The sequence below is a fragment of the Salmo salar genome, chromosome 03 (assembly GCF_965601325.2).
Source record: "Salmo salar chromosome 03, fSalSal1, whole genome shotgun sequence".
NCBI lineage: Eukaryota > Metazoa > Chordata > Actinopteri > Salmoniformes > Salmonidae > Salmo > Salmo salar.
The window spans coordinates 56,903,477-56,930,522 of NC_138293.1; the positions used below are offsets into that span (position 1 = coordinate 56,903,477).

The 27,046-nt window shown below is 43.8% G+C and overlaps 2 protein-coding genes across 2 annotated transcripts; both read left to right on the top strand.

Annotated features, from left to right (window-relative positions):
• Nucleotides 1–8,619: 8,619 nt before the first annotated feature.
• Nucleotides 8,620–10,420, top strand: LOC106600884 (3-mercaptopyruvate sulfurtransferase). Its single transcript, XM_014192634.3, has 2 exons — nt 8,620–9,256; nt 9,466–10,420. Exons 1-2 carry the CDS (start codon nt 8,668–8,670, stop codon nt 9,765–9,767), a joined length of 891 nt encoding a protein of 296 aa, XP_014048109.1. The 5' UTR covers nt 8,620–8,667; the 3' UTR covers nt 9,768–10,420.
• Nucleotides 10,421–21,553: 11,133 nt separating this feature from the next.
• On the top strand, nt 21,554–26,859 carry LOC106600883 (SUMO-conjugating enzyme UBC9). The gene is made up of 7 exons (XM_014192633.3): nt 21,554–21,683; nt 23,782–23,867; nt 23,968–24,051; nt 24,294–24,366; nt 25,396–25,505; nt 25,779–25,858; nt 26,056–26,859. Exons 2-7 carry the CDS (start codon nt 23,802–23,804, stop codon nt 26,117–26,119), a joined length of 477 nt encoding a protein of 158 aa, XP_014048108.1. The 5' UTR covers nt 21,554–21,683; nt 23,782–23,801; the 3' UTR covers nt 26,120–26,859.
• The last annotated feature ends 187 nt before the right edge of the window (nt 26,860–27,046 follow it).

Here is a 27,046-nt window from a genome sequence, read left to right on the forward strand (position 1 = left end):
TTCAGATCTAGGATGTGTTATTTTAGTGTTCCCTTTATTTTTTTGAGCAGTATATATAAATGTGCTAAAATATATATTTTTTTGCTTTGTCATTAATGGGTTATTGTGTGTAGATTAATTAATTAATCCATTTTAGAATAAGACTGTGACGTAACAAAATGCGGAAATAGTCAACGGGTCTGAATACTTTCCAAATACACTGTAGGTAAATTGCAGTTGGTCCTGAACAATGCAGCACATATCGCACTTAGATGTACATGGAGGGAAAGTGTCAGTAACATGCATTTCAGTCTCTCCTGGCTCAAAGTTGAGGAGATATTGATTGCATCACTTTTAGTCTTTGTGCGAGGTATTGATGTGTTGAAGGTACCAAACTGTCTGTTCAAACAGTTGGCACACAGTTCAGTCAGTCATCGGTACAACACAAGACATGCAACCAGAGGTCTCCTCAAAGTCCCCAGGTCCAGAACAGAGGCTGAGAAACACAATATTAAATAGAGACATGACTACATGGAACTCTCTGTCACCCTAGGTAACTCAAGCTAACAATAAAACCAGTTTTAAAAAACAGATAAAAGAAGACCTTACTGCACAAAGGGGACTGTGAAGAGACACAGCCTTTTTATACACTGCTCAAAAAAATGAAGGGAACACTAAAATAACACATCCTAGATCTGAATGAATGAAATAATCTTATTAAATACTTTTTTCTTTACATAGTTGAATGTGCTGACAACAAAATCACACAAAAATAATCAATGGAAATCCAATTGATCAACCCATGGAGGTCTGGATTTGGAGTCACACTCAAAATTAAAGTGGAAAACCACACTACAGGCTGATCCAACTTTGATGTAATGTCCTTAAAACAAGTCAAAATGAGGCTCAGTAGTGTGTGTGGCCTCCACGTGCCTGTATGAGCTCCCTACAACGCCTGGGCATGCTCCTGATGAGGTGGCGGATGGTCTCCTGAGGGATCTCCTCCCAGATCTGGACTAAAGCATCCGCCAACTCCTGGACAGTCTGTGGTGCAACGTGGCGTTGGTGGATGGAGCGAGACAAGATGTCCCAGATGTGCTCAATTGGATTCAGGGCTGGGGAACTGGCGGGCCAGTCCATAGCATAAATGCCTTCCTCTTGCAGGAACTGCTGACACACTCCAGCCAGATGAGGTCTAGCATTGTCTTGCATTAGGAGGAACCCAGGGCCAACCGCACCAGCATATGGTCTCACAAGGGGTCTGAGGATCTCATCTCGGTACCTAATGGCAGTCAGGCTACCTCTGGCAAGCACATGGAGGGCTGTGCGGCCCCTCAAAGAAATGCCACCCCACACCATGACTGACCCACCGCCAAACCGGTTATGCTGGAGGATGTTGCAGGCAGCAGAACGTTCTCCACGGTGTCTCCAGACTCTGTCACGTCTGTCACATGTGCTCAGTGTGAACCTGCTTTCATCTGTGAAGAGCACAGGGCGCCAGTGGCGAATTTGCCAATCTTGGTGTTCTCTGGCAAATGCCAAACGTCCTGCACGGTGTTGGGCTGTAAGCACAACCCCCACCTGTGGACGTCGGGCCCTCATACCACCCTCATGGAGTCTGTTTCTGACCGTTTGAGCAGACACATGCACATTTGTGGCCTGCTGGAGGTCATTTTGCAGGGCTCTGGCAGTGCTCCTCCTGCTCCTCCTTGCACAAAGGTGGAGGTAGCGGTCCTGCTGCTGTGTTGTTGCCCTCCTACGGCCTCCTCCACGTCTACTGATGTACTGGCCTGTCTCCTGGTAGCGCCTCCATGCTCTGGACACTACGCTGACAGACACAGCAAACCTTCTTGCCACAGCTCGCATTGATGTGCCATCCTGGATGAGCTGCACTACCTGAGCCACTTTTGTGGGTTGTAGACTCCGTCTCATGCTACCACTAGAGTGAAAGCACCGCCAGCATTCAAAAGTGACCAAAACATCAGCCAGGAAGCATAGGAACTGAGAGGTGGTCTGTAGAACCACCTGCAGAACCACTCCTTTATTGGGGGTGTCTTGCTAATTGCCTATAATTTCCACCTGTTGTCTATTCCATTTGCACAACAGCATGTGACATTTATTGTCAATCAGGTTTGCTTCCTAAGTGGACAGTTTGATTTCACAGAAGTGTGATTGACTTGGACTTACATTGTGTTGTTTAAGTGTTCCCTTTATTTTTTTGAGCAGTGTATATATCTTGTATTGTAATTTGCACTGTACTATGAATTAGACCAACATATTGTGTGTATGTACTGATATGTAGGCTGTGTGTGACGTTTTAAATGTATTTATTTCAGTCCTTGACTAATAATGTTCCGTACATTGTAGTATGCCATGTTTCATGTGGACCCCAGGAAGAGCAGCTGATGCTTTTGCAGCGGCTTATGGGGATCATAAAACTGTAAATACCAAATTGTACTCTATGTATAAACAATAGAAGAAAAGTGACATTATACATAGGGACTCCCTCTACAGGTGATTTGTTGGACATGCAGGGGTGAAAGTGAAGTTGCCTGCATAAAATGGGTCAGAAAAAACACTAAACATGCAATATTGCATTATGTTATTAAGAAATGTGCAGATTTTGATAAATAGCTGGAAATCATGACCCATTCTGTCTCATAATTGTGTGGAAAAAGTGGAACAATATTAGACTTCAAATCAAAATGGTACACGTTTACAGTTCCACAAATGACCTACAGAATGAAGGGCCAGTGAAAGCTAATGAAGGTTCATACTGGTATCACGTGCATGCATCAAATTGCGTAATAGTTCAGAGAAGGGTTGCCATGATCTTAGTTTTCTTGTCAAATATGGAAACTTTGAAAATGTATTCGTCGCTAGCCGCTGGTTTTTGGCTGCAATGGCAATTCATAAAAAATATATATTTCACTGTGACCTGCTGCTGCTGACTATCAGGCAGTGAGGCAGCCTATTTCTGACAGAGAGAGTGGTTGGGAAAGAGCAGCAAGAGCGCACATCGTGACAACTTTTAACCAGTTGTACGTAGTGCTATTTAGATTATTATTATGGAGACACCTATTTCCAACCTCTTTTCCATAAAACATATTAACACGCTAAAACTGATGCGCATCAACAAATAACGATGACAAAGCACAGGAAAACTACTTCAGGCGCTCTAGAGCGCATTAGATAAATTCGCTCGGAAGGTGGTTTAAACTGCATTCTAATGTCGATTTTGCTTACAGAAAACCATATCAAGCGAAGGACTATATTTGGCTCAGCTCTTGGGTCTCGAGTGCTAAGTGGACATTTGAAATGGAAGTTGTGGAACGGGAAAAAGTCCACAGCAAAACTGACAATGATACACTTGCATCTATTGGTCATCAATTAGCCTATTCATTTACATGCCTATGTAGGCTACTGTAGCCTACCATTTTATACAATAAATATGTTGAAATTACAATATCACTGGAATCACTGCAAATCAATTTGTGCCACTTGTGTAGCCTACCTTGAGTTGGCAAACTGATTTAATCACTAGCCTATAACTTCAGTTTATTGTTGTTGTAGACTTGTGTTATTAGATCTTGTTCCAAGATGGCGTAGCAGTTGGACGTGTGTTTTGTCTTGTCCCGTCCCGTCCTGTCCTGTCCCGTGTATATATCGTTTTCTTCGTATATATTTAGTATATATTTTAATCTCACTTTCCATCTACGGACCAAATATACTCTCCTGCAACCAGTCTCACCCAATGAGGTAAGGATCTGCTATTTTTATACTTTAGAACCGGAACCCCCTTCAGAAGCTAGCCAGCTAACTAGCTACTAGCTAGTAGTCAGTTAGCCACTGCTAGCGGTCCTCACCATTAACTCGGACATCAGCCAGCCTCAGCCCGGTCAATTCCTGCCAGTCTGCACAGCGCGATATCAACCCAGAGCATATCGGACTGCTTTTTCTCTACCACATCTCCGGATTCCTACCGCAAGCTCTGAACCTTTACACCAGATCATCGCAGCTAGCTAGCTGCTATCCGAGTGGCTACTCCTGGCTAACGTCTCTGTCCCAAAGCAAGCACCAGTTAGTCTGGAGCTAGCCTCGAGCTAGGCCCTTCTCCTGGCTAGCCAAAGAGGTCCACCAGCCAATTATTGGGCTACAATACCTCTTTTGCCAATTGGCCTGGACCCTTTCCTGCCGACACGGAGCCCCGCCGATCCATCATGACTGGTCTGCCGACATAACCGTCCAAGGTGGTCTCAACAGGCTCTTCTGTTGCGACGTCGCCGGATGCCCACCTTCTAGCCCCGGCCCGCTAGCTGTCTGAATCGCCGTGTCTCCAGTTCGCCTAGCATAGCAGCGACTACGAAATTGGCTCCCTGACTCATCTTGTGCTACTCATTGGACCCTATGATCACTCGGCAACACATGCCTCTCCCGAATGTTAATATGCCTGGTCTATTGCTGTTTTGGTTTGTGATTATTGTCTTATTTCACTGTAGAGCCCCTAGCCCTGCCCAATATGCCTTAGATAGCCCTTTTGTTCCACCCCCCACACATGCGGTGACCTCTCCTGGCTTAACTGGTGCCACTTGTGACAAAACCTCTCTCATCGTCACTCAATGCCTAGGTTTACCTCCACTGTACTCACATCCTACCATACCCTTGTCTGTACATTATGCCTTGAATCTATTCTTCCTCGCCCAGAAATCTGCTCCTTTTACTCTCTGTTCTGAATGCACTAGACGACCAGTTCTTATAGCCTTTAGCCGTACCCTTATCCTACTCCTCCTCTGTTCCTCTGGTGATGTAGAGGTTAACCCAGACCCTGCAGCCCCCAGCACCACTCCCATTCCCCAGGCTCTCTCATTTGTTGACTTCTGTAACCGTAAAAGCCTTGGTGTCATGCATGTTAACATTAGAAGCCTCCTCCCTAAGTTAGTTTTATTCACTGCTTTAGCACACTCCACCAACCCTGATGTCCTAGCCGTGTCTGAATCATGGCTTAGGAAGACCACCAAAAATCCTGAAATTTCCATCCCTAACTATAACATCTTCCGACAAGATAGAACTGCCAAAGGGGGTGGAGTTGCAATCTACTGCAGAGATAGCCTGCAGAGTTCTGTCATACTATCCAGGTCTGTGCCCAAACAATTCGAGCTTCTACTTTTAAAAATCCATCTTTCCAGAAACAAGTCTCTCACAATTTCCGCTTGTTATAGAACGCCTTCAGCCCCCAGCTGTGCCCTGGACACCATATGTGAATTGATTGCCCCCCAACTATCTTCAGAGTTCCTACTGTTAGGTGACCTAAATTGGGATATGCTTAACATCCCGGCCGTCCTACAATCTAAGCTAGATGCGCTCAATCTCACACAAATTATTAAGGAACCTACCAGGTACAACCCTAAATCCGGAACCATGGGCACCCTCTTAGATATCATCCTGACCAACTTGCCCTCTAAATACACCTCTGCTGTCTTCAACCAGGATACAGCGATCACTGCCTCATTGCCTGCGTGTGGGATGGGTCCGGGGTCAAACGTCCACCCCTCGTCATTGTCAAATGCTCCCTAAAACACTTCAGCTAGCAGGCCTTTCTAATCGACCTGGTCCGGGTATCCTGGAAGGATATTGACCTAATCTCGTCAGTAGAGGATGCCTGGTTGCTCTTTAAAAGTGCTTCCAGACGCCATCTTAAATAAGCATGCCCCATTCAAAAAATGTAGAACTAAGAAGTGATATAGCCCTTGGTTCACCCAAGACTTGACTGCCCTTGACCAGCACAAAAACATCCTGTGGCGTTCTGTATTAGCATCGAACAGCCCCTGCGATATGCAACTTTTCAGGGAAGTCAGGAACCATATACTCAGTCAGTTAGGAAAGCTAAGGCTAGCTTTTTCAAACAGAAATTTGCATCCTGTAGCACTAATTCCAAAAGGTTTTGGGACACAAGTCCATGTAGAATAAGAGCACCTTCTCCCAGCTGCCCACTGCACTGAGGCTAGGAAACACTGTCACCACCGATAAATCTACGATAATCGATCATTTCAATAAGCATTTTTCAACAGCTGGCCTTGCTTTCCACCTGGCTACCCCTACCCCGGCCAACAGCTCAGCACCCCCTGCAGAAACTTGCCCAAGCCCCCCTCCCGCTTCTCCTTCACTCAAATCCAGAAATCTGATGTTCTGAAAGGGCTGCAATATCTGGATCCCTACAAATCTTCCTTAAATTATCCGCCAAAATTGTTGCAACCCCAATTACTAGCCTGTTCAACCTCTCATATCGTCTGAGATCCCCAAAGATTGGAAAGCTGCCGCGGCCATCCCCCTCTTCAAAAGGGAAGAGGGCCATCCCCCTCTTCAAAACTGTTATAGACCTGTATCTGTCCTGCCTTGCCTTCTAAAATCTTTGAAAACTAAGTTAACAAACAGATCACCGACCATTTTGAATCCCACCGTACTTCTCCACTATGCAATCTGGTTTCCGAGCTAGTCATGGGTGCACCTCAGCCACGCTCAAGGTCCTAAGCGATATCATAACCACCATCGATAAAATACAGTACTGTGAAGCCGTCTTCATCGACCTGGCCAAGGCTTTCGACTCTGTCAATCACCACATTCTTATCGGCAGACTCAACAGCCTTGGTTTCTCAAATGACTGCCTCACCTGGTTCACCAACTACTTCTCAGAGAGAGTTCAGTGTGTCAAATTGGAGGGCCTGTTGTCTGGACCTCTGGCAGTCTCTATGGGGGTGCCACAGGGTTCAATTCTCGGGCCGACTATTTTCTCTGTATATGACTTCGGCGATGTCATTTACAAAATAGCCTCCAACACTCTACTCAACAAACTGGATGTAGTCTATCATAGTGCTGCGACCACTGCGACCTGTTTGCTCTCGTTGGCTGGCCCTCACTACTTATTCGTCGCCAAACCCACTGGCTACAGGTCATCTATAAGTCTTTGCTAGGTAAAGCCCCTCCTTATCTCAGCTCACTGGTCACCATAGCAACACCCACCCATAGCACACGCTCCAGCAGATATATTTCACTGGTCATCCCCAAAGCCAACACTTCCTTTGGCCGCCTTTCCTTCCAGTTCTCGGCTGACAATGACTGGAACGAATTGCAAAATAAATAAATAAATAAAATCACTGAAGCTGGAGTCTTATATCTCCTTCACAAACTTTAAGCATCAGCTATCAGAGCAGCTTACCAATCACTGTACCTGTACACGACCAATCTGTAAATAGCACACCCAACTACCTCATCCTCATATTCTTATTTATCATCTTGCTCTTTTGCACCCCAGTATCTATATTTGCACATCATCATCTGCACATCTATCACACCAGTGTTAATGCTAAATTGTAATTATTTTGCCTCTATGGCCTATTTATTGCCTTACCTCCCTACTCTTCAACATTTGCACACACTGTACATTGATTTTTCTATTGTGTTATTGATTGTACGTTTGTTTATGTGTAACTCTGTGTTGTTGTTTTTGTCGCACTGCTTTGCTTTATCTTGGCCAGGTCCTAGTTGTAAATGAGAACTTGTTCTCAACTGGCCTACCTGGTTAAATAAAGGTGAAATACAAAAATAAAAAATGTAATTATTAATGTCCATGTTTAGTTCATGAAATTGGAAGTTATCAATTGTGATCATGGTCACAGTTCTATCGTAATTGCCGATCAGCTGTTAGAATGCATTAGATTGAAGGTAACAGTCAGCTAGATTAGGCTACAGATTTTTAAAAACCATGGCTGTTGTTGACAAGCATAGGCCTATTCAGTTCATATCCATATTATTAAAATTTGATTCAGTTATTGAAATTACGATCCCATTCTCAGTAGCCTATAATTGGGCAACAGAAGCATTTCTCACCTTGAAATCACCTCACTATTCATGTTGAGTAAATTACTGTCAATTTGAATTAAGCAAGCTGCTAAATTGTTCATTTTACATCTTGCCTCTTACATTTTACATCTGGCACATACAGCAGTCAAAACTTTGGACACACTTACTCATTCCAGGGTTTTTCTTTATTTTTACTATTTTCTACATTGTAGAATAATAGTGAAGAAGTGTGCAAAGCTGTCATCAAGGCAAAGGGTAGCTACTTTGAAGAATCTCAATATAAATTATATTTTGATTTGTTTCACACTTTTTTGGTTACTCCATGATTCCATATGTGTTATTTCATAGTTTTGACCGTCTTCACTATTATTCTACAACGTAGAAAATAGTAAAATATAGAAAAACCCTTGAATGAGTAGGTGTGTCCAAACTTTTCACTGGTACTGTATATGAAAATATACAAAGGTATCATTGATTGGAAAACTTTTTACTGGTACTGTAATAACGGCACAATTGTCAGAAATGTGTAAAAAGGGCGAATTATATTTTCTCTTGCGACATATTCCAATTCCTTTATTTAGTCACATTAGCTTGCAAGAATTATTATTTTGATGGAAAACCCAATTTTGCTTCTAAAGTTGTTAGAAGTTAAATCGAGATTCCTTCTTCGCTCGATGAAGTTGTAGGAAAATGGGTTTATTGGCTAAATGTGGCAACTCCTCTCTTTCTGGGACTACTTTTCAGGCCTTATGAGCGGGTTTTAACACGTCATAAACCAGATTTTGAAGCAGACCTGGCAACCCTGATTCAGAGTGCAAGATAAGGACAATCATGGCGGCGCAAATCCGGACGCTTGTTTCAGCCAAATGGCTTGCAGATGCGATAAAAAGCAACCTTATTGGACCGAATCTTCGAATTCTGGATACGTCCTGGTATCTAGCGAAATTAAAACGCGATGCAAATTCGGAATTTAACCAACAGCACATACCTGGAACTTCGTTCTTTGATATTGACAAATGCTCCGACAAAACTTCCTCAATGGATCATATGCTCCCAACTGCAAGCTACTTTGCAGAGTATGTGGGGGGTTTAGGTATAGGGAACGATACACATGTAGTAGTGTACGATACCAGCGATTTTGGGTCATACAGCGCACCCCGGGTGTGGTGGATGTTCCGATTATTTGGGCACAATTCTGTATCGGTACTGGACGGGGGTATGAAGAATTGGCTGGCCGAGGGGCATCCGGTCACTGCAGAATACACCAAGCCAGGACGTGCGGATTTCAAGGCGACCGCCAATCATTCTTGGGTCAAGTCGTATGAAGATGTGCTGAAAAACATCGAGACCAAACAGGTGCAAGTGATTGACGCAAGATCCCCCGGCAGGTTCCGGGGAACCGAACCAGAACCAAGAGATGGTCAGTGGGAGCACATGCAAAGATTTATTTTGGCCTCCTAGAATTGATTACATTTGATGGTATTATACATTTTTGCTAATATGATTTTTTAAATGTCAGGACATCACATTTTGCCCAAATGATTTTTTTAAATAAAATCTCCCTTCCCTCTTTCTCTATCCCCTCTCTTTACCGCTCTTCTTATCATTTTCTTTCTTTCTCTCACACAGACATTGAGCCTGGCCACATTCCTGGTACTATCAACATGCCTTTTGCCAAGTTCATGGATGCCTCAGGCAAGGAGTTGGAGCTTGAAGTGCTGGCAAAAATGTTCAGAGAGGCAGGGGTGGACTTGGAGAAACCTTTCTGGGTAACCTGTGGGTCAGGGGTCACTGCATGCCACGTGGTTCTGGCTGCTCACCTGCTGGGACATTCAGGGTCAGTGTCTGTGTATGACGGGTCATGGTCTGAATGGTTCAAAAGAGCTGCCCCGGAGCATGTCATCTCTGAGGGCAAGGGGAAGCAAGTGTGATGTGGAGAGACGGGTAGAGATGAGCACTAAGGGAAATACTGTTGAATGAGTTGCTGATCAATAGCAGGGAGGGGACACTATGAATCACAAAGGAAGCTACAGATTGCAAAAAATATGGAGGGTTTTACTGATTTTGACTGAAGATTTTTGCAGAGTTGGATTAATGTGTCATTGTGAAAGAGGTCACCGTTCAAGAGTCCCATGAATACAGTATGCCTATGTTTATATTCAAGATGTCCAATAAAGGTGTTACAAACTATGCTATATTAATCTATTAAAAAGATTAGAAGGATAGAATGTTTGAGGTATTCGGGTTAGAATTGGATTATGGTTGAGTTGTATGCTCCTACTTAGGGGATTGCAGCCTGGCAACATTGTCTTGTAGATGTTGCCACTGCCAGACATTTTCTAAGGGACTTTTAAAACAATGAAACTTGCTCTTAATGCACCATGAAAATGTAAGGAAAATGTCATTTTCATGTAGTTGTAGTTGCCTTGGTGTGACGTTGTTATGAGATGTAGGCCCACGAAATGTCAAGGGGTTTTTCTAAGTGCAGTTCGGTTTTAGTGTTAACAGAAGTTTCTGTCAGTTCGATTGCAGGATGTCACTTTGTTTAATTTTTACAATAAAAATATGGCATCTACTGTACAAAGTTCGCAGTATTGTTTTTTTTTTTCAAAGTATAACAATTTTTACCATATACAGTAGTCCTTTGTACAGCTTTTTCTTATTCAGGGTCAATTTTTAACTTTGGTTAGACAATAAGTAAATGTGAAGACTTCAATGTCCAACATGTCTACTTTTTACATAGATGGTCATAAATCTAGTATGTGTTAGCCATATTTATGGTAACAGCATTTTAGGTTATACCACCTTTTTCTTTTCTTAACTTATTTTGGTTAGGCATTTCATGTGAGAATTCATGTGTAATTGTCAGGGGCATGTTGTGACTTCTAATTCGTATTGTCCTCACAGTTTGGGCTGGATCTTTGAACACTGTGTCCTTATGTGAATGTGACAACACTAAACCCTCACATCAGAAGAAAAAACAGACAACTGCCAAAGTAATTCAAAACACAGTTGCTGCACTGTTTAAAATTAAGTGAATCATATATAACATATAGGGTACATACACTACTGTTCAAAAGTTTGGGGTCACTTAGAAATGTCCTTGTTTTTTAAAAAGCAATTTTTTTTTGTCCATTAAAATAATTGACCAGAAGTACAGTGTAGACATTAATGTTGTAAATTACTATTGTAGTTGGAAACGGCAGATTTTTTTTAATGGAATATCTAAACTTAGCAAAAAAGAAACTGTCAACTGCGTCCTCTCACTGTCAACTGCGTTTATTTTCAGCAAACTTAACATGTGTAAATATTTGTATGAACTTAAGATTCAACAACTGAGACATAAACTGAACAAGTTCCACAGACATATGACTAACAGAAATCGAATAGTTGACCCCCCCTGAACAAAGGGGGGGTCAAAATAAAAAGTAACAGTCAGTATCTGGTGTGGCCACCAGCTGCATTAAGTACTGCAGTGCATCTCCTCCTCATGGACTGCACTAGATTTACCAGTTCTTGCTGTGAGATGTTACCCCACTCTTCCACCAAAGCACCTGCAAGTTCCCGGACATTTCTGGGGGGAATGGCCCTAGCCCTCACCCTCAGATCCAACAGGTCCCAGACGTGCTCAATGGGTTTGAGATCCGGGCTCTTCGCTGGCCATGGCAGAACACTGACATTCCTGTCTTGCAGGAAATCATGCACAGAACGAGCAGTATGGCTGGTGGCATTGTCATGCTGGAGGGTCATGTCAGGATGAGCCTGCAGGAAGGGTACCACATGAGGGAGGAGGATGTCTTCCCTGTAACACACAGTGCTGAGATTGCCTGCAATGACAACAAGCTCAGTCCGATGATGCTGTGACACATCGCCCCAGACCATGAAGGACCCTCCATCTCCAAATCGATCCTGCTCCAGAGTACAGGCCTCGGTGTAACACTCATTCCTTCGACGATAAACGCGAATCCGACCATCACCCCTGGTGAGACAAAACCGTGACTTGTCAGTGAAGAGCACTTTTTGCCTGTCCTGTCTTGTCCAGCGATGGTGGGTTTGTGCCCATTGGCGACGTTGTTGTCAGTGATGTCTGGTGAGGACCTGCCTTACAACAGGCCTACAAGCCCTCAGTCCAGCCTCTCTCAGCCTATTGCGGAGAGTCTGAGCACTGATGGAGGGATTGTGCGTTCCTGGTGTAACTCGGGCAGTTGTTGTTGCCATCCTGTACCTGTCCCGCAGGTGTGATCTTCAGATGTACCGATCCTGTGCAGGTGTTGTTACACGTGGTCTGCCACTGCGAGGATGATCAGCTGTCCATCCTGTCTCCCTGTAGCGCTGTCTTAGGCGTCTCACAGTACGGACATTCCTAAGGCACGTTCACGCAGATGAGCAGGGACCCTGGGCATCTTTCTTTTGGTGTTTTTCAGAGTCAGTAGAAAGGACTCTTTAGTGTCCTAAGTTTTCATAACCGTGGCCTTAATTGCCTACCGTCTGTAAGCTGTTAGTGTCTTAACGACCGTTCCACAGGTGCATGTTCATTAATTGTTTATGGTTCATTGAACAAGCATGGGAAACAGTGTTTAAACCCTTTACAATGAAGATCTGGGAAGTTATTTGGATTATTACAAATTATCTTTGAAAGACAGGGTCCTGAAAAGGGATGTTTCTTTTTTTGCTGAGTTAACATAGGCGTACAGAGGCCCATTATCAGAAACCATCACTCCTGTGTTCCAATGGCACGTTGTGTTAGCTAATCCAAGTTTATCATTTTAAAAGGCTAATTGATCATTAGAAAACCCTTTTGCAATTATGTTAGCACAGCTGAAAACTGTTGTTCTAATTAAAGAAGCAATAAAACTGGCCTTCTTTAGACTAGTTGAGTATCTGGAGTATCAGCATTTGTGGGTTGGATTACAGGCTCAAAATGGCCAGAAACAAAGACTTTCTTCTGAAACTCGTCAGTCTGTTCTTGTTCTGACAAATGAAGGCTATTCCTTGCGAGAAATTGCCAAGACACTGAAGATCTCGTACAACGCTGTGTACTACTCCCTTCACAGAGCAGCGTAGACTGGCTCTAACCAGACTAGAAAGAGGAGTGGGAGGCCCCGGTGCACAACTCAAGAACTGTCCCTGCCAAGAATAGACTGACGAGTTTCAGAAGAAAGATTTTGTTTCTGGCCATGAATTCAAGGCACACTTAACCAGCATAGCTACCACACCATAGTATTCTGCAGCGATACGCCATCCCATCTAGTTGGCACTTAGTGGGACTATCATTTGTTTTTCAACAGGACAATGACCCAACACACCTCCAGGCTGTGTAAGGGCTATTTGATCAAGAAGGAGAGTGATGGAGTGCTGTATCAGATGACCTGGTCTCCACAATCACCCGACCTCAACCCAATTAAGATGGTTTGGGATGAGTTGGACCGCAGAGTGAAGTAAAAGCAGCCAAAAGTGCTCAGCATATGTGGGAACTCCTTCAGGACTGTTGGAAAAGCATTCCAGGTGAAGCTGGTTGAGAAAATGCCAAGAGTGTGCATAGCTGTCATCAAGGCAAAGGGTGACTACTTTGAAGAATCTAAAATATTAAATATATTTTGATTTGTGTAACACTTTTTTGGTTACTACATGAGTCCATTTGTGTTATTTCATAGTTTATGTCTTCAACATTATTCTACAATGTAGAAAATAGTAAAAATCCTTGAATGGATAGGTGTGTCCAAACTTTTGACTGGTACTGTACAAAGAAACGAAACAAAGTTCAGCTAGTTTGCAGTGTTTCCATCTTCAGTTTGAAGAGATTGTGTTAGCTGTGTTGTTGGCTAGCTCCTCCGCTCTGAACAACAGTGTCCTGACGAGTGAGCACATTTTCAAGGAAGGGATAAGAATGATGCCAGCCAGTATGGCAATGGAACATTGAGAATGAACGACTGGGTCTCGTCCTTAGATACAGAACAAAAAGACTGAACAACTCAGTTGCGTCTCTAGCAACCGAACCGATAGAACGAACGACTAAATCCTAGATTTGTGTCCACACTACATCTTGTGGAAAGATGAAATAGTGTGGGGGCAGCCAAACCATGGCAATATATATCCTACAAACACTGGTTTTGAGGGCATTATCACTTTAATACAATGGGTTACCAACATAGTCAAATAATAATTGACATATTTTCATTAAAAACTTTATTTTGATGAACAGGTATTTTCAGGTCTCTCCAGAGATGTTAGATCGGGATCATGTCTGGGCTGTGGCTGGGCCACTCAAGGATTATCCAGAGACTTGTCCTGAAGCGCTGTCTTGGCTGTGTGCTTAGTGTCATTGTTTTGGGTCGTTGTCCTGTAGGAAGGTGAACCTTCACCCCAGTCTGAGGTGCTGAGCGCTCTGGAGAAGGTTTTCATCAAGGATCTCTCTGTACTTTTCTCCATTCATCTTTCCCTCGATCCTGACTAGTCTCCCAGTCCCTGCCACTGAAAAACATCCCCACAGTATGATGCTGCCACCACCACCATGCTTCACTGTAGGCCAAAGAGTTCAGTCTTGGTTTCATCAGACCTGAGAATCTTGTTTCTAATGGTCTAATAGTTCTTTAGGTGCCTTTGGCAAACTCCAAGCGGGCTATCATGTTCCTTTTACTGAGGAGTGACTTCCGTATGGCCACTCCACCATAAATGCCTGGTTGGTAGAGTGCTGCAGGTTCTCTGGAAGGTTCTCCCATCTTCACAGCAGAATTCTGCTCTGTCAGAGTGACCATCGGGTTCTTGGTCACCTCCCTGACCAAGGCCCTTCTCCCCCGATTGCTCAGTTTGGCCGGGCGGCCAGCTCTAGGAAGAGTCTTGGTGGTTCCAAACTTCTTCCATTTAAGAATGATGGCGGCCACTGTGACCTTCAATGCTGCAGACATTTCTTTGGTACCCTTGCTTTCAGCATTTGTTGTTTGCATATCATACCTAAGTTTGTGTTATACAGATTATCTGGTCTATAAAACATATCTGTATTTCTGCTTCTGTCTAGACAGGGAGAAGATTATCCATGCCATACTACTTCGATACATGCAATGCTGGCTTGGCTTCGGATGATGCCCATTCTACCTGTATGATGTGCCTAGGTTTAGAGCATGCCATTCAGGCTGTGGATTCCCCCTTCAGCAGCATGTATTGTGCTACTCGAAGCACGATTAGCTATAATGAATGAGACAAATGCTAGAGGTTCCGGGAGCTGCTTCAAGCATTAACAACCCTACTCAGCGGTGGGATTTCTGGATTTCAATCCACACCTACCTAAACAGCAGCCCGGGCAGAGTGTACATTCCTCAGTGCCCCAAGTTCTCCTATGAACTGCATCAATCTTGGGCTAAGGTGAACTCAAGGTTCCATGTCTCAAGCCAGTGCAAGCCTTGGACCTTCATGGCTTTTCCCGAGGAGTTGGGACTGGACCAGTACCCCATCATGGACCCCATTGTTGCAGCCATGGTCCTCCCAGACAAGGAAATCATTGGTAGGTCTCCCCGCTGTCCTCCGGGACCTCATCGGGCTGCTGACAACCACTTAAAGGACACCTTCCTGACCTTGGCCATGGTGCCTCACCTCATGAATGCGACCACTCTGCTGCAGGCATACCTGCACGGTCTGATAGCTCGTCTGTCCACTGACGGTGACCCTGAGCTGACGGCTGAAATGACTCAGGTGTCCACACTCCTCTCCCTCTTAAAACGCTGAGATGTCACGTGCTAATGGCAAAGCCTTGTCTATGGTTATCTCGTCACGCAAACCACTTTGGCTCTCACAGACAAATATGTAGGCCTCCATGAAGAAACTCTTTATGGAGCTCCCCATCTCCCCAGGTCAAGTTTTTGGTCCTGGTGTGGACGCCATTTTGGGACAAACGGCAAAGCTGCAGTCTTTCATGAGTCACACTGCCCCACGTTACCCTACCCAGAGACTATTGCAGTCTAGACCTCAGTTCTCCCCTTCCTTGAAAGGCTGCTTGAGCCCTCCCCCAAACCAGCCATGCCCTGATCAGCCACATCAACAGGCTCCGGATCAGAGTGGCGCCACCACCAGCACAGGCAGCGGCATAACAAGCACCGTCCCTCTGCTCCGAAGAAGGTCGGGCCCCCTCAGTCATCCTGATGGGTGTGGCCCCGGCGTCGGCCACATCTTCCACATCCATCAGGCAACGTGGGAGGAGCTTGTGGAGTTCCCCTGGGTGTCGGATACAAAACTACAGGGGCACAAACTCCAGTTCTGATGCCGGCCACCACAGATCAGAGGGGTTTGGTCAACTGCAACAGCCTACCCCATGAAAAGAGAAGCTCTCCAACTGGAGATTGCCTCCCTGCTTGAGAATAATTAAATCAGTCAACTTGAATCATCAGAATAGCACAGTGGGTTCTATGGAGTATTTTTCCTATAGTCCCAAAGATGGATGGCAGCTTTCGCCCCATTCTGGACTTGAGGCCTCTCAACCGGTGCTTGAAAACCCTCCCCTTCAAGATGCTATCTGTGGCCAGTGTTTCACCACTGTTGCACTAAAAGAAGCCTACTTCCATGTACCAATCCACCCAGCTCACAGGAATTTCCTACGCTGTAGCATTCAACGGGATAGCATACCAAGTGTTACCTTTCTGCCTCTCCCTGGCACCAAGAACATATACAAAACGCATGGATGGCACTCTAGCAACCCTAACATCACAAGGGATGATAGTATTAAATTGCCTAGACAATTGGCTAATCTGCACTCAGTCACGAGAACAGGCAGCAGACATAACATTTCTCCTGAAGAACATCTCAAAGATTGGCCTCAGGTTGAACATGCAAAAAAGCCACCTGGTCCCCACACAAAGTGTAATGTTTGTGGGCATGCGGACAACTCGTCTCTAATGAGGGCTCACCTCACCGAAGAGCGAGTCCAGAAAATTGTAGTTCACCTCAATCCTTTGGTCCAAAACCAGAAGGTGACTGTTCTTCAGTGTCAGAGACTGAAGGGTCTCTTCTCTTCAGCCTCTATTTTGACCCCATTGGGCCTTCTAAACTTGAGACCCCTGCAGAGGTGGTTCAATGCTCAGGGTTTACATCCCAAGGAACACAGGTATTGTCGCCTGACGGTGTCCAAGGAATGCACAAGTGCACTGGCAAGATGGCGATCCCTGAAATTCCTTTCAGGCGGGATACGCCTGGGCAAAGTCTAATGGAGGGAACAGGTTCAAACAAAAGCCTCCTTGACAGGTTGGGGAGCAGTATTGAGGGGGAGGGCGGGCAGCGGGACATGGAGCCCCAGCTGGTCCAAACTCCACATCAACATGCTGATGTTGAGCAGTCCGGCTAGCACTACTCAAATTTCTCCCACAAAGGCGGGACAAACATGTGCTGGTACAGACAGACAGCACCACAGTGGTAGCATACATTAACCACCAAGGGGGTCTGGGTTCCATCCGCCTCCTCGAGATGGCACATACAATTATTTTGTGGTCACAGAAGAATCTGGAGTCACTAAAAGCTGTACACCTTCCAGGGATCCTGAACACTGTGGTGGACATGCTGTCCAGAAAAGGCCATCCGGAAGGGGAGAAGAGACTACATCCATGAATATGAGTTGTATGTGAGGATTCTTTAGGGAAGTGGATCTGTTTGCCTAAGAGAGGAACACACAGTGCCCCCTCTGGTTCTCAATATCCAACCCCCCCGAGCCACTTGGCCTAGGTGCCCTGGCCCATGAGTGGCTGAGGAAGAGGCTATACGCCTTCCCCCCTGATCCTGCTGATTCCAGCGACTTTGGACAGAATCAGGGAAGCGGGCCACCAGGTCCTTCTACTTGCCCTGAGATAGACGAGATGCCACTGGTTAAGCACAATTCTGTCACTCTTAGCGGGGACATCATGGGAAATACCTCGGAGGCCGGACCTATTGTCACAGGTGGAGGGCACATTGTGGCATCCAAATCCCTCCCGCCTACAGCTGTGGGTCTGGCCACTAAACAGCGAAAATGGTCTGGTTTAGATCTTGAGCTCTCTGTTGTTAACAGAGAGCTCAAGAGCCCGTCTACCACGCCAACCTATGGCACAAGGTGGCGCATGTTGTGCCAGTGGTGTGGGGAGCAGGGGGTTGCTCCAAAATCTTACAGCATAAAAACTGTGATCCAGTTCTTGAGGTCTTTGGTCAATGCTGGCAGGCCTGCATCCACACACAGCAGCCATTTCAGCAGGCCACGATGAAGAGCAGAATGGTCCACTTGGCAGCCATCCGCTCATGGCAAGGTTTCTCATCAAATCAATTATATTGGTCACATACACATGATTAGCAGATGTTATTGCGAGTGTAGCGAAATGCTTGTGCTTCTAGTTCCAACAGTGCACTTTAACAGTCTGATGGTCTTGAGATATAAGCTATTTTTCAGTCTCTCTGTCCCAGCTTTGATGGACCTGTACTGACCTCACCTTCTGGATGGTAGCGGGGTGAACAGGCAGTGGCTCGGTTGGTTGTTGTCCCTGATGATCTTTTTGGCCTTCCTGTGACATCGGGTGCTGTAGGTGTCCTGGAGGGCAGGTAGTTTGCCCCCGGTGATGCGTTGTGCGGACCGCACTACCCTCTGGAGAGCCTTGCGGTTGAGGGTGGTGCAGTTGCCGTACCAGGTGGTGATACAGGCCGACAGGATGCTCTCAATTGTGCATCTGTAAAAGTTTCAGGGTTTTAGGTGACAGGCCAAATTTCTTCAGCCTCCTGAGGTTGAAGAGGCACTGTTGCGCCTTCTTCACCACACTGTCTGTGTGGGTGGACCATTTCACTTTGTCTGTGATGTGTATGCCGAGGAACTTAAAACCTTCTCCACTACTGTCCCGTCGATGTTGGTAGGGGGGTGCTCCCTCTGCTGTTTCCTGCAGTCCACAATTATATTCTTTGTTTGTTGACGTTGAGTGAGAGGCCGGTTTCCTGACACCACACGCCGAGTGCCCTCACCTCCTCCCTGTAGGCTGTCTTGTCGCAGTTGGTAATCAAGCCCACTACTGTTGTGTCATCAGCAAACTTGATGATTGTGTTGGAGGCGTGCATGGCCACGCAGTCATGGGTGAACAGGGAGTACAGCAGGGGGCTGAGCACGCACCCTTGTGGGACCCCAGTGTTGAGGATTAAAAGTGGAGATGTTCTTTCCTACCTTTACCACCTAGGGGCGGCCCCTCAGAAAGTCCAGTACCCAATTGCACAGGGCGGGGTTGAGATCCAGGGTCCCAAGCTTAATGATGAGCTTGAAGGGTACTATGGTTTTGAATGTTAAGCTGTAGTCAATGAACACCATTCTTACATAGGTATTCCTCTTGTCCAGATGGGATAATGCAGTGCAATGGCGATTGCGTCGTCTGTGGACTGTTGGGGCGGTATGAAAACTGAAGTGGGTCTAGGGTGGCAGGTAAGGTGGAGGTGATATGATCCTTGACTAGTCTCTCAAAGCACTTCATGATGACAGAAGTAAGTGCTACGGGGCGATAGTCATTTAGATTAAATATATTTGCCTTTTTAGGTACAGGAACAATGGTGGCCATCTTGAAGCAAGTGGGGATAGCAGACTGGGATAGGGAGCGATTGAATATGTCCGCAAACACACCAACCAGCTGGTCTGCGCATGCTCTGAGGACACGGATAAGGATGCCATCTGGGCCAACAGCCTTGTGAGGGTTAACACGTTTAAATGTCTTACTCACATTAGCCACGGAGAAGGAGAGGTGGGGCCCGCAGTCCTTGGTAGCGGGCCACGTCTGTGGCAATGTATTATCCTCAAAGCGGGCAAAGAAGGTGTTTAGTTTGTCTGGAAGCAAGACGCCGGTGTCCGTGACGTGGCTGGTTTTCTTTTTGTAGTCCGTAATTTCCTGTAGACCCTGCCACATATGTCTCATGTCTGAGCCATTGAATTGCGATTCCACTTTGTCCCTATACCGACATTTCTCTTGTTTGATTGCCTTGTGGAGGGAAAAACTATTCTGTTTATATTTGGCCATATTCCCAGTCATCTTTCCATGGTTAAATGCATTAGTTCGTGCTTTCAGTTTTGCGCGAATGCCACCATCTATCCACGGATTCTGATTAGGGTAGGTTTTAATAGTCACAGTGGGTACAACATATCCAATGCACTTCCTTATAAACTCACTCACCGAGTCAGCGTATAAATCGATGTGATTCTCTGAGGTTGCCCGGAACATTTCCCAGTCTGCGTGAACAAAACAATCTTGAAGCGTGGATTCCGATAGGTCAGACCAGCGTTGAATGGTTCTAGTCACGGGTACATCCTGTTTCAGTTTCTGCCTATAGGACGGTAGGAGCAAAATGGAGTTGTGGTCGGATTTGCCGAAGGGAGGGTGGGGGAGGGCCTTGTATGCATTGCGGAAGTTAGAGTAGCAGTGGTCCAGTGTATTGCCTGATCGAGTGCTGCAATCAATATGCTGATAGAATTTTGGTAGCCTTGCTCTGAAATTTGCTTTGTTAAAATCCCCAGCTACAATGCAGCGTCCTAGAGTCCAGTGAAGTTCCGTGAGGGCCGTCGTGGTATCTGCATGAAGGGGGATATACACAGCTGTGAAAATAACCAACGAGAATTCTCTTGGGAGATAATATGGTCGGCACTTGATTGTAAGGAATTCTATGTCAGGTGAACAGAAGGACTTGAGTTCCTGTATGTTGTTATGATTACACCATGAGTCGTTAATCATGAAGCATACAGCCCCGCCCTTCTTCCCAGAGAGATGTTTATTTCTGTCGGCGCGACGCATGAACAAACCCGGTGGCTGTACCGACTCCGACAACATATCCCGAGAGAGCCATGTTACTGTGAAACAGAGATTGTTACAATCTCTGATGTCTCTCTGGAAGGCAACACTTTCCCTAGTTTCTTTCACCTTTTTGTCTAGAGACTGGACATTGGTGAGTAATATACTCGGAAGCGGTGGGTGGTGTGCACGCCTTTCGAAGTCTGACCAGGAGGCCGCTCCGTCTTCCTCTTTTTCCGGCGACGTTGTTTTGGGTCAGCCTCTGGGATTTGATCCAATGTCCTGGGTGGTGGTCCGAACAAAGGATCCGCTTCGGGCAAGTCGTATTCCTGGTCATATTGTTGGTAAGTTGATGCCGCTCTTATATCCAATAGTTCTTCCTGGCCATATGTAAGAACACTTAAGATTTTCTGGAATAACCATGTAAGAAATAATACATAAAAAAACAAAATACTGCATAGTTTCCTAAGGACTCGAAGCGAGGCGACCATCTCTGTCGGCGCCATATTGCATGATCAGCGAAGGGAAGGAAGGCGGAGTGATGGTGAATCGGGTGTGAGGCAGCCTCACCGTTGCTTCCTCCTTCTCCTCAGACTGACCATAAGATGCAGACCATCAGTCCAGAAGGGAAAAAAAGCCAATTGTTATGCTCACTTAAATGTTCTGATAAGAACAACATTGGCAGGGCAATTCAAGCGTAGCCAATATGCAGTGACAATGAATTTGGCATATAGCCTACTGCACAAACCTCATTGTTAAATAACTGTTTTTAATTGGTTAATTTTGCATTGGCATACGTTTAAATAATGTTTTTTTATTTTTATTATCTGAGCTGTAGATCACGGCTTTCAAAAGGTGGGTGACCACTGCTTTAACTGATAAAAAGCTTCGATATATATCTCCCAAAAAATTGTACAACACCAGATGAAGCCAACACGACGCCACACCAAAGATGGCCGAAAAGAAAGTCCATCAAAGGTGCCCTGCGAAGTGCCTGTGGGTTATGTCGAGATAAACAAATTGAGGTCCTCTTTCTTTAGCGAGCTAACTAGCTGAATGCTATCGTTCAGGTATTCACATATGCGGTAACAGGTAAGGAAATCTCTCAATCTATAGATTTATGTAAGGGGAAATAACTTGGTCAAATTATTAGCACGAAAGTATCGTCATTAGTAAGCTGCTTTAGCTAGTTTTAATAGTAAAAAAATAAATAGGCGACGCAGCTCATTGTTTTTAGCCACCCCCTAGCTAATTTTAGGTAGCTAACGTTAGCAAACACCAACAAGCGAACGCCATCTAGACAGTATCAATTGAATTGTAAGGTAAGCAACTAACCATTTACCTATAAACGAACTTCATTATATTAGCAAACTAGGCTTACAGGTGGGTGGATGTAAGTTGGTTGGCAAGTTTGATGATTTGTTGCTAATTAGACTGCTAGCAGGGTACCTAGCCAGCTAGCTACTGGCAATATCAATAACCAGAGCCATATGTAAGGGATAATCAACTAGGGGCTATGCGTCCAATGGATAATAATGAACAAATCAAATTGTATTTGTCACATGCGTCGAATACAACAGGTGTAGACCTTACAGTGAAATGCTTACTTACAAGCCATTAACCAACAATACTTTAAGAAGTTAAGTAAAACATAGAAAATAAAAGTAACATAATTAAACTGCAGCAGTAAAATAACAGCGAGGCTATACACAGGGGGTACCGGTACAGAGTCAACGTGGAAGGTGTGTTCCGCGGTGTGGAAGTAACCTTCCTTGGAGTTGCATTATTTTCCAGAGAACGCATAGAGCTCCTAGTTGATTATCCCTGTTATACCATGGCTATAAATGAACACATTAGCTGCTAGAAATGTGTTCATTCGCAGATAGAAATGTGTTCAACACCACTGAAGTAGTTAGCAAGTTTACTTCATAGCTACTTCATAGTTTACTTCATAGCTGCCTTGGTAAATAAACAAAACAGATTTGCTAGTTTAGCTAACCTAACCATCAGTTCTAGCTTGCTAATATGGAAATCGAATTCAGCAATGCCAATAATGTTTTCAATTCGACTTTTGCTTTCAAAAGCAGCTCAAACATAACATGTAAGATTGAAATAGCCGTTTAATTCTACCATGCAATTTCGGGAAATATTACACGCTCAATACCCTTCAAGCCAATCAGAAACTAGTATTCAACAACGCCGTTGTATATATTTGGTTATAAAGTGTTCGAGCCCTGAATGTTGATTGGCTGAATGACGTGATTTTATCAGACTATTTAGTGGTTTAATTATGTTGGTAACCAGTTTATAATAGTATTTGTGGTATATGGCCAATGCAGCATCCACGTCATTGCTATCTTAAATTAATAAGGGAAAATTTGTATAGCTAGTGAAGAGGTTAATTAGCTTTCAAGTTAACTTCATGTCATAAGAATCATGGCAAGTCAACATTTTACACTTACATTTTAGTCATTTTCAGATACTCTTATCCGGAGCGATCTACACAAGCAATTGGTGTCTTGCCCAAGTGACAGATTTGTTTCACCTAGTCTTGCCCAAGTGACAGATTTTTTTCACCTAGTCTGCTCTGGGATTTGAACCAGCAACCTTTTGGTTACTGTCCCAAGGCTCTTAACCACTAGGCTACCTGACAGGCACTTTCTAAATGTAATCTGTGAATTACTAGTCCAAAATTGGAATCAGTAAAGTAACTTTTGGATTACCTAGAATCAGTAATGTAATCTGATTACTTTCAGTTTCTTTTGGATTAAGAGACATTAGAAGAAGACAAAAAGAATCCATCAAAGACATTTGGTGTGTCATCATACACATTTGGTGGGTCATAGTGGTCTCTGACTTGTGGTCAGACACGTTCAGGTGGAACAAACTAAAACTAAATTGAAAACCAAGGAGTTATAATATATTTTTTCGCAAACAATCCATCTAGTTTCAAATGTATCTGTAATCTGATTACTATATTTTCGGCTTGTAATGTAACTGATTAGTGAGTTTTTTTGTAATAGTTTTACATGTAACTGATTACATGTTATCAGTTACTCCCCAACCCTTAACCCAACTATAGTATATCTTGGACATTTCTAATAAAAATGTTAGTTAGCAAAACCACTAGAGAACAAGGATGTGTAGCTATCTAGCCATGTTAATTGAGTGTTTTTATGTCTCCCCACAGGACTGTGTTAATGAGTAGAAATGTCTGGTATCGCTCTTAGTAGACTGTCACAGGAGCGCAAAGCATGGAGGAAAGACCACCCATTTGTGAGGAGCTACCATACAAACAATGAAAATAAAATTGTTATGATGATTTGCAGAAGGCAAACTTGTTCCTCAAAACGTATTTCCTCCCTCTCTCTCTCAGGGTTTTGTTGCTGTGCCTACCAAAAATCCTGATGGCACTATGAACCTTATGAACTGGGAATGCGCCATTCCAGGGAAGAAGGGGGTATGTCAACTTACACATTCTGTAGTTTTTATTCTAACAAGACCCAACAACCACTAGCAGTCTGTCAGAATGAGTAAACAGATACCATAGTGTTTCTTATAGTACATCAAAAAATGGCCAACACAAATGCAAACTGATGTATTCTCAGTTAAAGGTGTTTTTTTTTTTTTATAGTGTGTAGGCACTCCCTCGTGAGCTGGAACAATTAATGGATGTAATGACTATATTCTTCAATTATCTAGACACTGTGGGAGGGAGGCCAATACAAACTCCGAATGCTGTTCAAAGATGACTATCCTTCCTCGCCGCCAAAATGTGAGTAATCCTGCACATGGTTACCTCAATAGGAAAGTGTTGATCGATTTCCATTTGTTGGTTGATAGATATTATGTAATAATCTTATGTGCAACAAGGAAGTGACAAATGGAAAAAAAATCTTAACATTTAAACAGCCATTTGGGGTGGGGCTTCTGTTATAAGAAAAATGCATAAAATTCGATGTGAATTCAGATGGTCTACATCGCGCTCCCTGTGGGTGGGGGAGTTGTATCATGCTGCTCTTGCTTTCAGGAGAGTGATGGTGTAGCTTGTTTTTGACCAATAGAGCTACAGCCTCCGTGTGGCAAGTTATTAGGAGATATCTAGGCTAATCAGTGGAAGATGGAATTAAAATTACATAACTAAAAGTTAAGAGAGGGACCGACTACAACACCAAGAGCCAACAGGTAGGCTGGTACTTAATAATCTGAATAGTTGCAAGGGGAGAAAGCACTGTTATGTAGTCTCAATTAGCCAAGCTACTGTTAGCTAGCTGGCTTAACTTGTTTATCTAATTTTGATGCAGTCAAGACAGGTACTATGTAATCAGATGAGGTGAAAAATAACTAGCAATAAGTTAGCAACCAAGTCGACTCGTGCTGGTAAACTCTCTCTCCCCTCCCTGTTCCCCTCGTCACTCAGACTCACACCGCAGGTCCCCTCGCCGCTGCCTGCTTGAGCTGCTACTCTCATACTGTATATACAGTCATTGATAACAGCTCCGGTTAATAAAGTAGCTTAAAAATTGTTACAGCATTGTTGCATTAGGTATTTCTTTAATATTTCTTTAATCCTCTTTGAGGATGATCGGGACCTATTAGTGGTAGTTTTGTGATAACTGCACTTTGATTAAAATTTTGTGAAAAACAAAACGGTTAAGGATTATTTTCTAAACTTTAACAATCCCAATTTAATTTTAACACCCCTGATGTGCAGTGTTTTGTTCCTAGTCATTTTTGATATCGATGATAAGGAAGTCAACAGAAATACTTTTTAATAGAAATCATCTATTCTATATCCTCTCAGGCAAGTTTGAACCGCCCATTTTCCACCCCAATGTCTACCCATCTGGCACGGTGTGTCTTTCCATCCTGGAGGAGGAGAAGGACTGGAGGCCAGCCATCACCATCAAACAGGCACACACACACACACACACACACACACACACACACACACACACACACACACACACACACACACACACACAAATACATAAAGAATGGGAGAGGCATCAGTGATTTCACCGGTTTGGAGGAATGTACGACATTGGCTCAACAGGCATAAAATATACAGTAATTTGATGTGGATCAATGCATGGTATTCCCTGGTCGAGTGATTGTCTTCTCATCTACATTGTTTTGTATTTCAATCCATTCTAAAAGCTGACTTCATCTGTTTTGTATTCACAGATCCTGTTGGGTATCCAAGAGCTACTCAATGAACCCAACATCCAAGACCCAGCACAAGCAGAAGCCTATACAATTTACTGGTGAGTTTCGGTTGAGATACTTTTGTCTCTTTTTGAACGTTGTACTGTATAATTGATACAGGCAAAGGGACTCTTAGTGTGCTTTATAAGACACTTGCAAACATACACAATCCCACTTCGTTAAACTGAAAAGTATAGCCTTGTTGAGTGATACTCCATTTTATAATGGACAATTCCCCCTTTGTTTCCACTTTTAGTCAGAACAGAATGGACTATGAGAAGAGGGTGAGGGCGCAGGCCAAGAAGTTTGCCCCCACATAAAGCTCAGCTGAACATCTGCCTGAGAAGCCTGATACAACACCTGGGTACTGAACAGCAAGCAGCACTTAGAGGACCAATCCAATGATCAATCTACAATTTGATATGTTCTTCTTTACATGAGAGAAATGTAATGTAGCCTACATGAGAGCCAATTTAAAACAAGAAATAATATTTTTGTCCAAATTTCTTTTTGCCTAGTTCACTTCTAAAGCATGCTTAAATCACATGCCTAAAACACTTTCATATAATTTAATAAGACGCCGTTTGCATTTGTGATCTGTAAATCAGGAAGCTACTTTGCCTGATATTTAGTCTTATCAAATATCACTTATTTAATAACAAATCATTTGAAATTGTAGTGTCTGATACATCATTTTGAAACTGAATCTGTACTTAAATAAATTACCCCCCAAAAAGCAGACAGAAAATCACCCAAACGTAAGTGAGCCTTATTTTTCGAAATGTCTGGTCACATTGAATTTAATTGTAGATTTTTATTGGGATGCCCCTTTAATAAGATGAATGTCAGAGCTGAGAGTGTGCTGCATAGAGAGCTGAAGAGGTTTACCTCCAAAGACTTGAGTGTATGTACATAATATAAATATGTAGGTCCATATGGATCTTATGTTCTTTTCTATTGTTTTAGCAAGTTGATATTTGTGTGTGTGGTATTAAAAGTAATGAACACATTTTAAATGTAAGAATTGTGAAATAAAGTTAATTGAATGGAAAAATACAAACTGTTTGTCCTTTCTCCTTTCTTTGATAGTTGAATTTGTTATTGTCTGTGTGTGGTAAATGTACAGGATATTAGTATTTAGTAGGTAGGCTTTATTTGAACTGTTATGAGGGATTAAGGTATACACTTTATTTTCCTGTGGTGGTGTTATATTGAATAACTGAATGACCTTTAACTCTGAATATGGA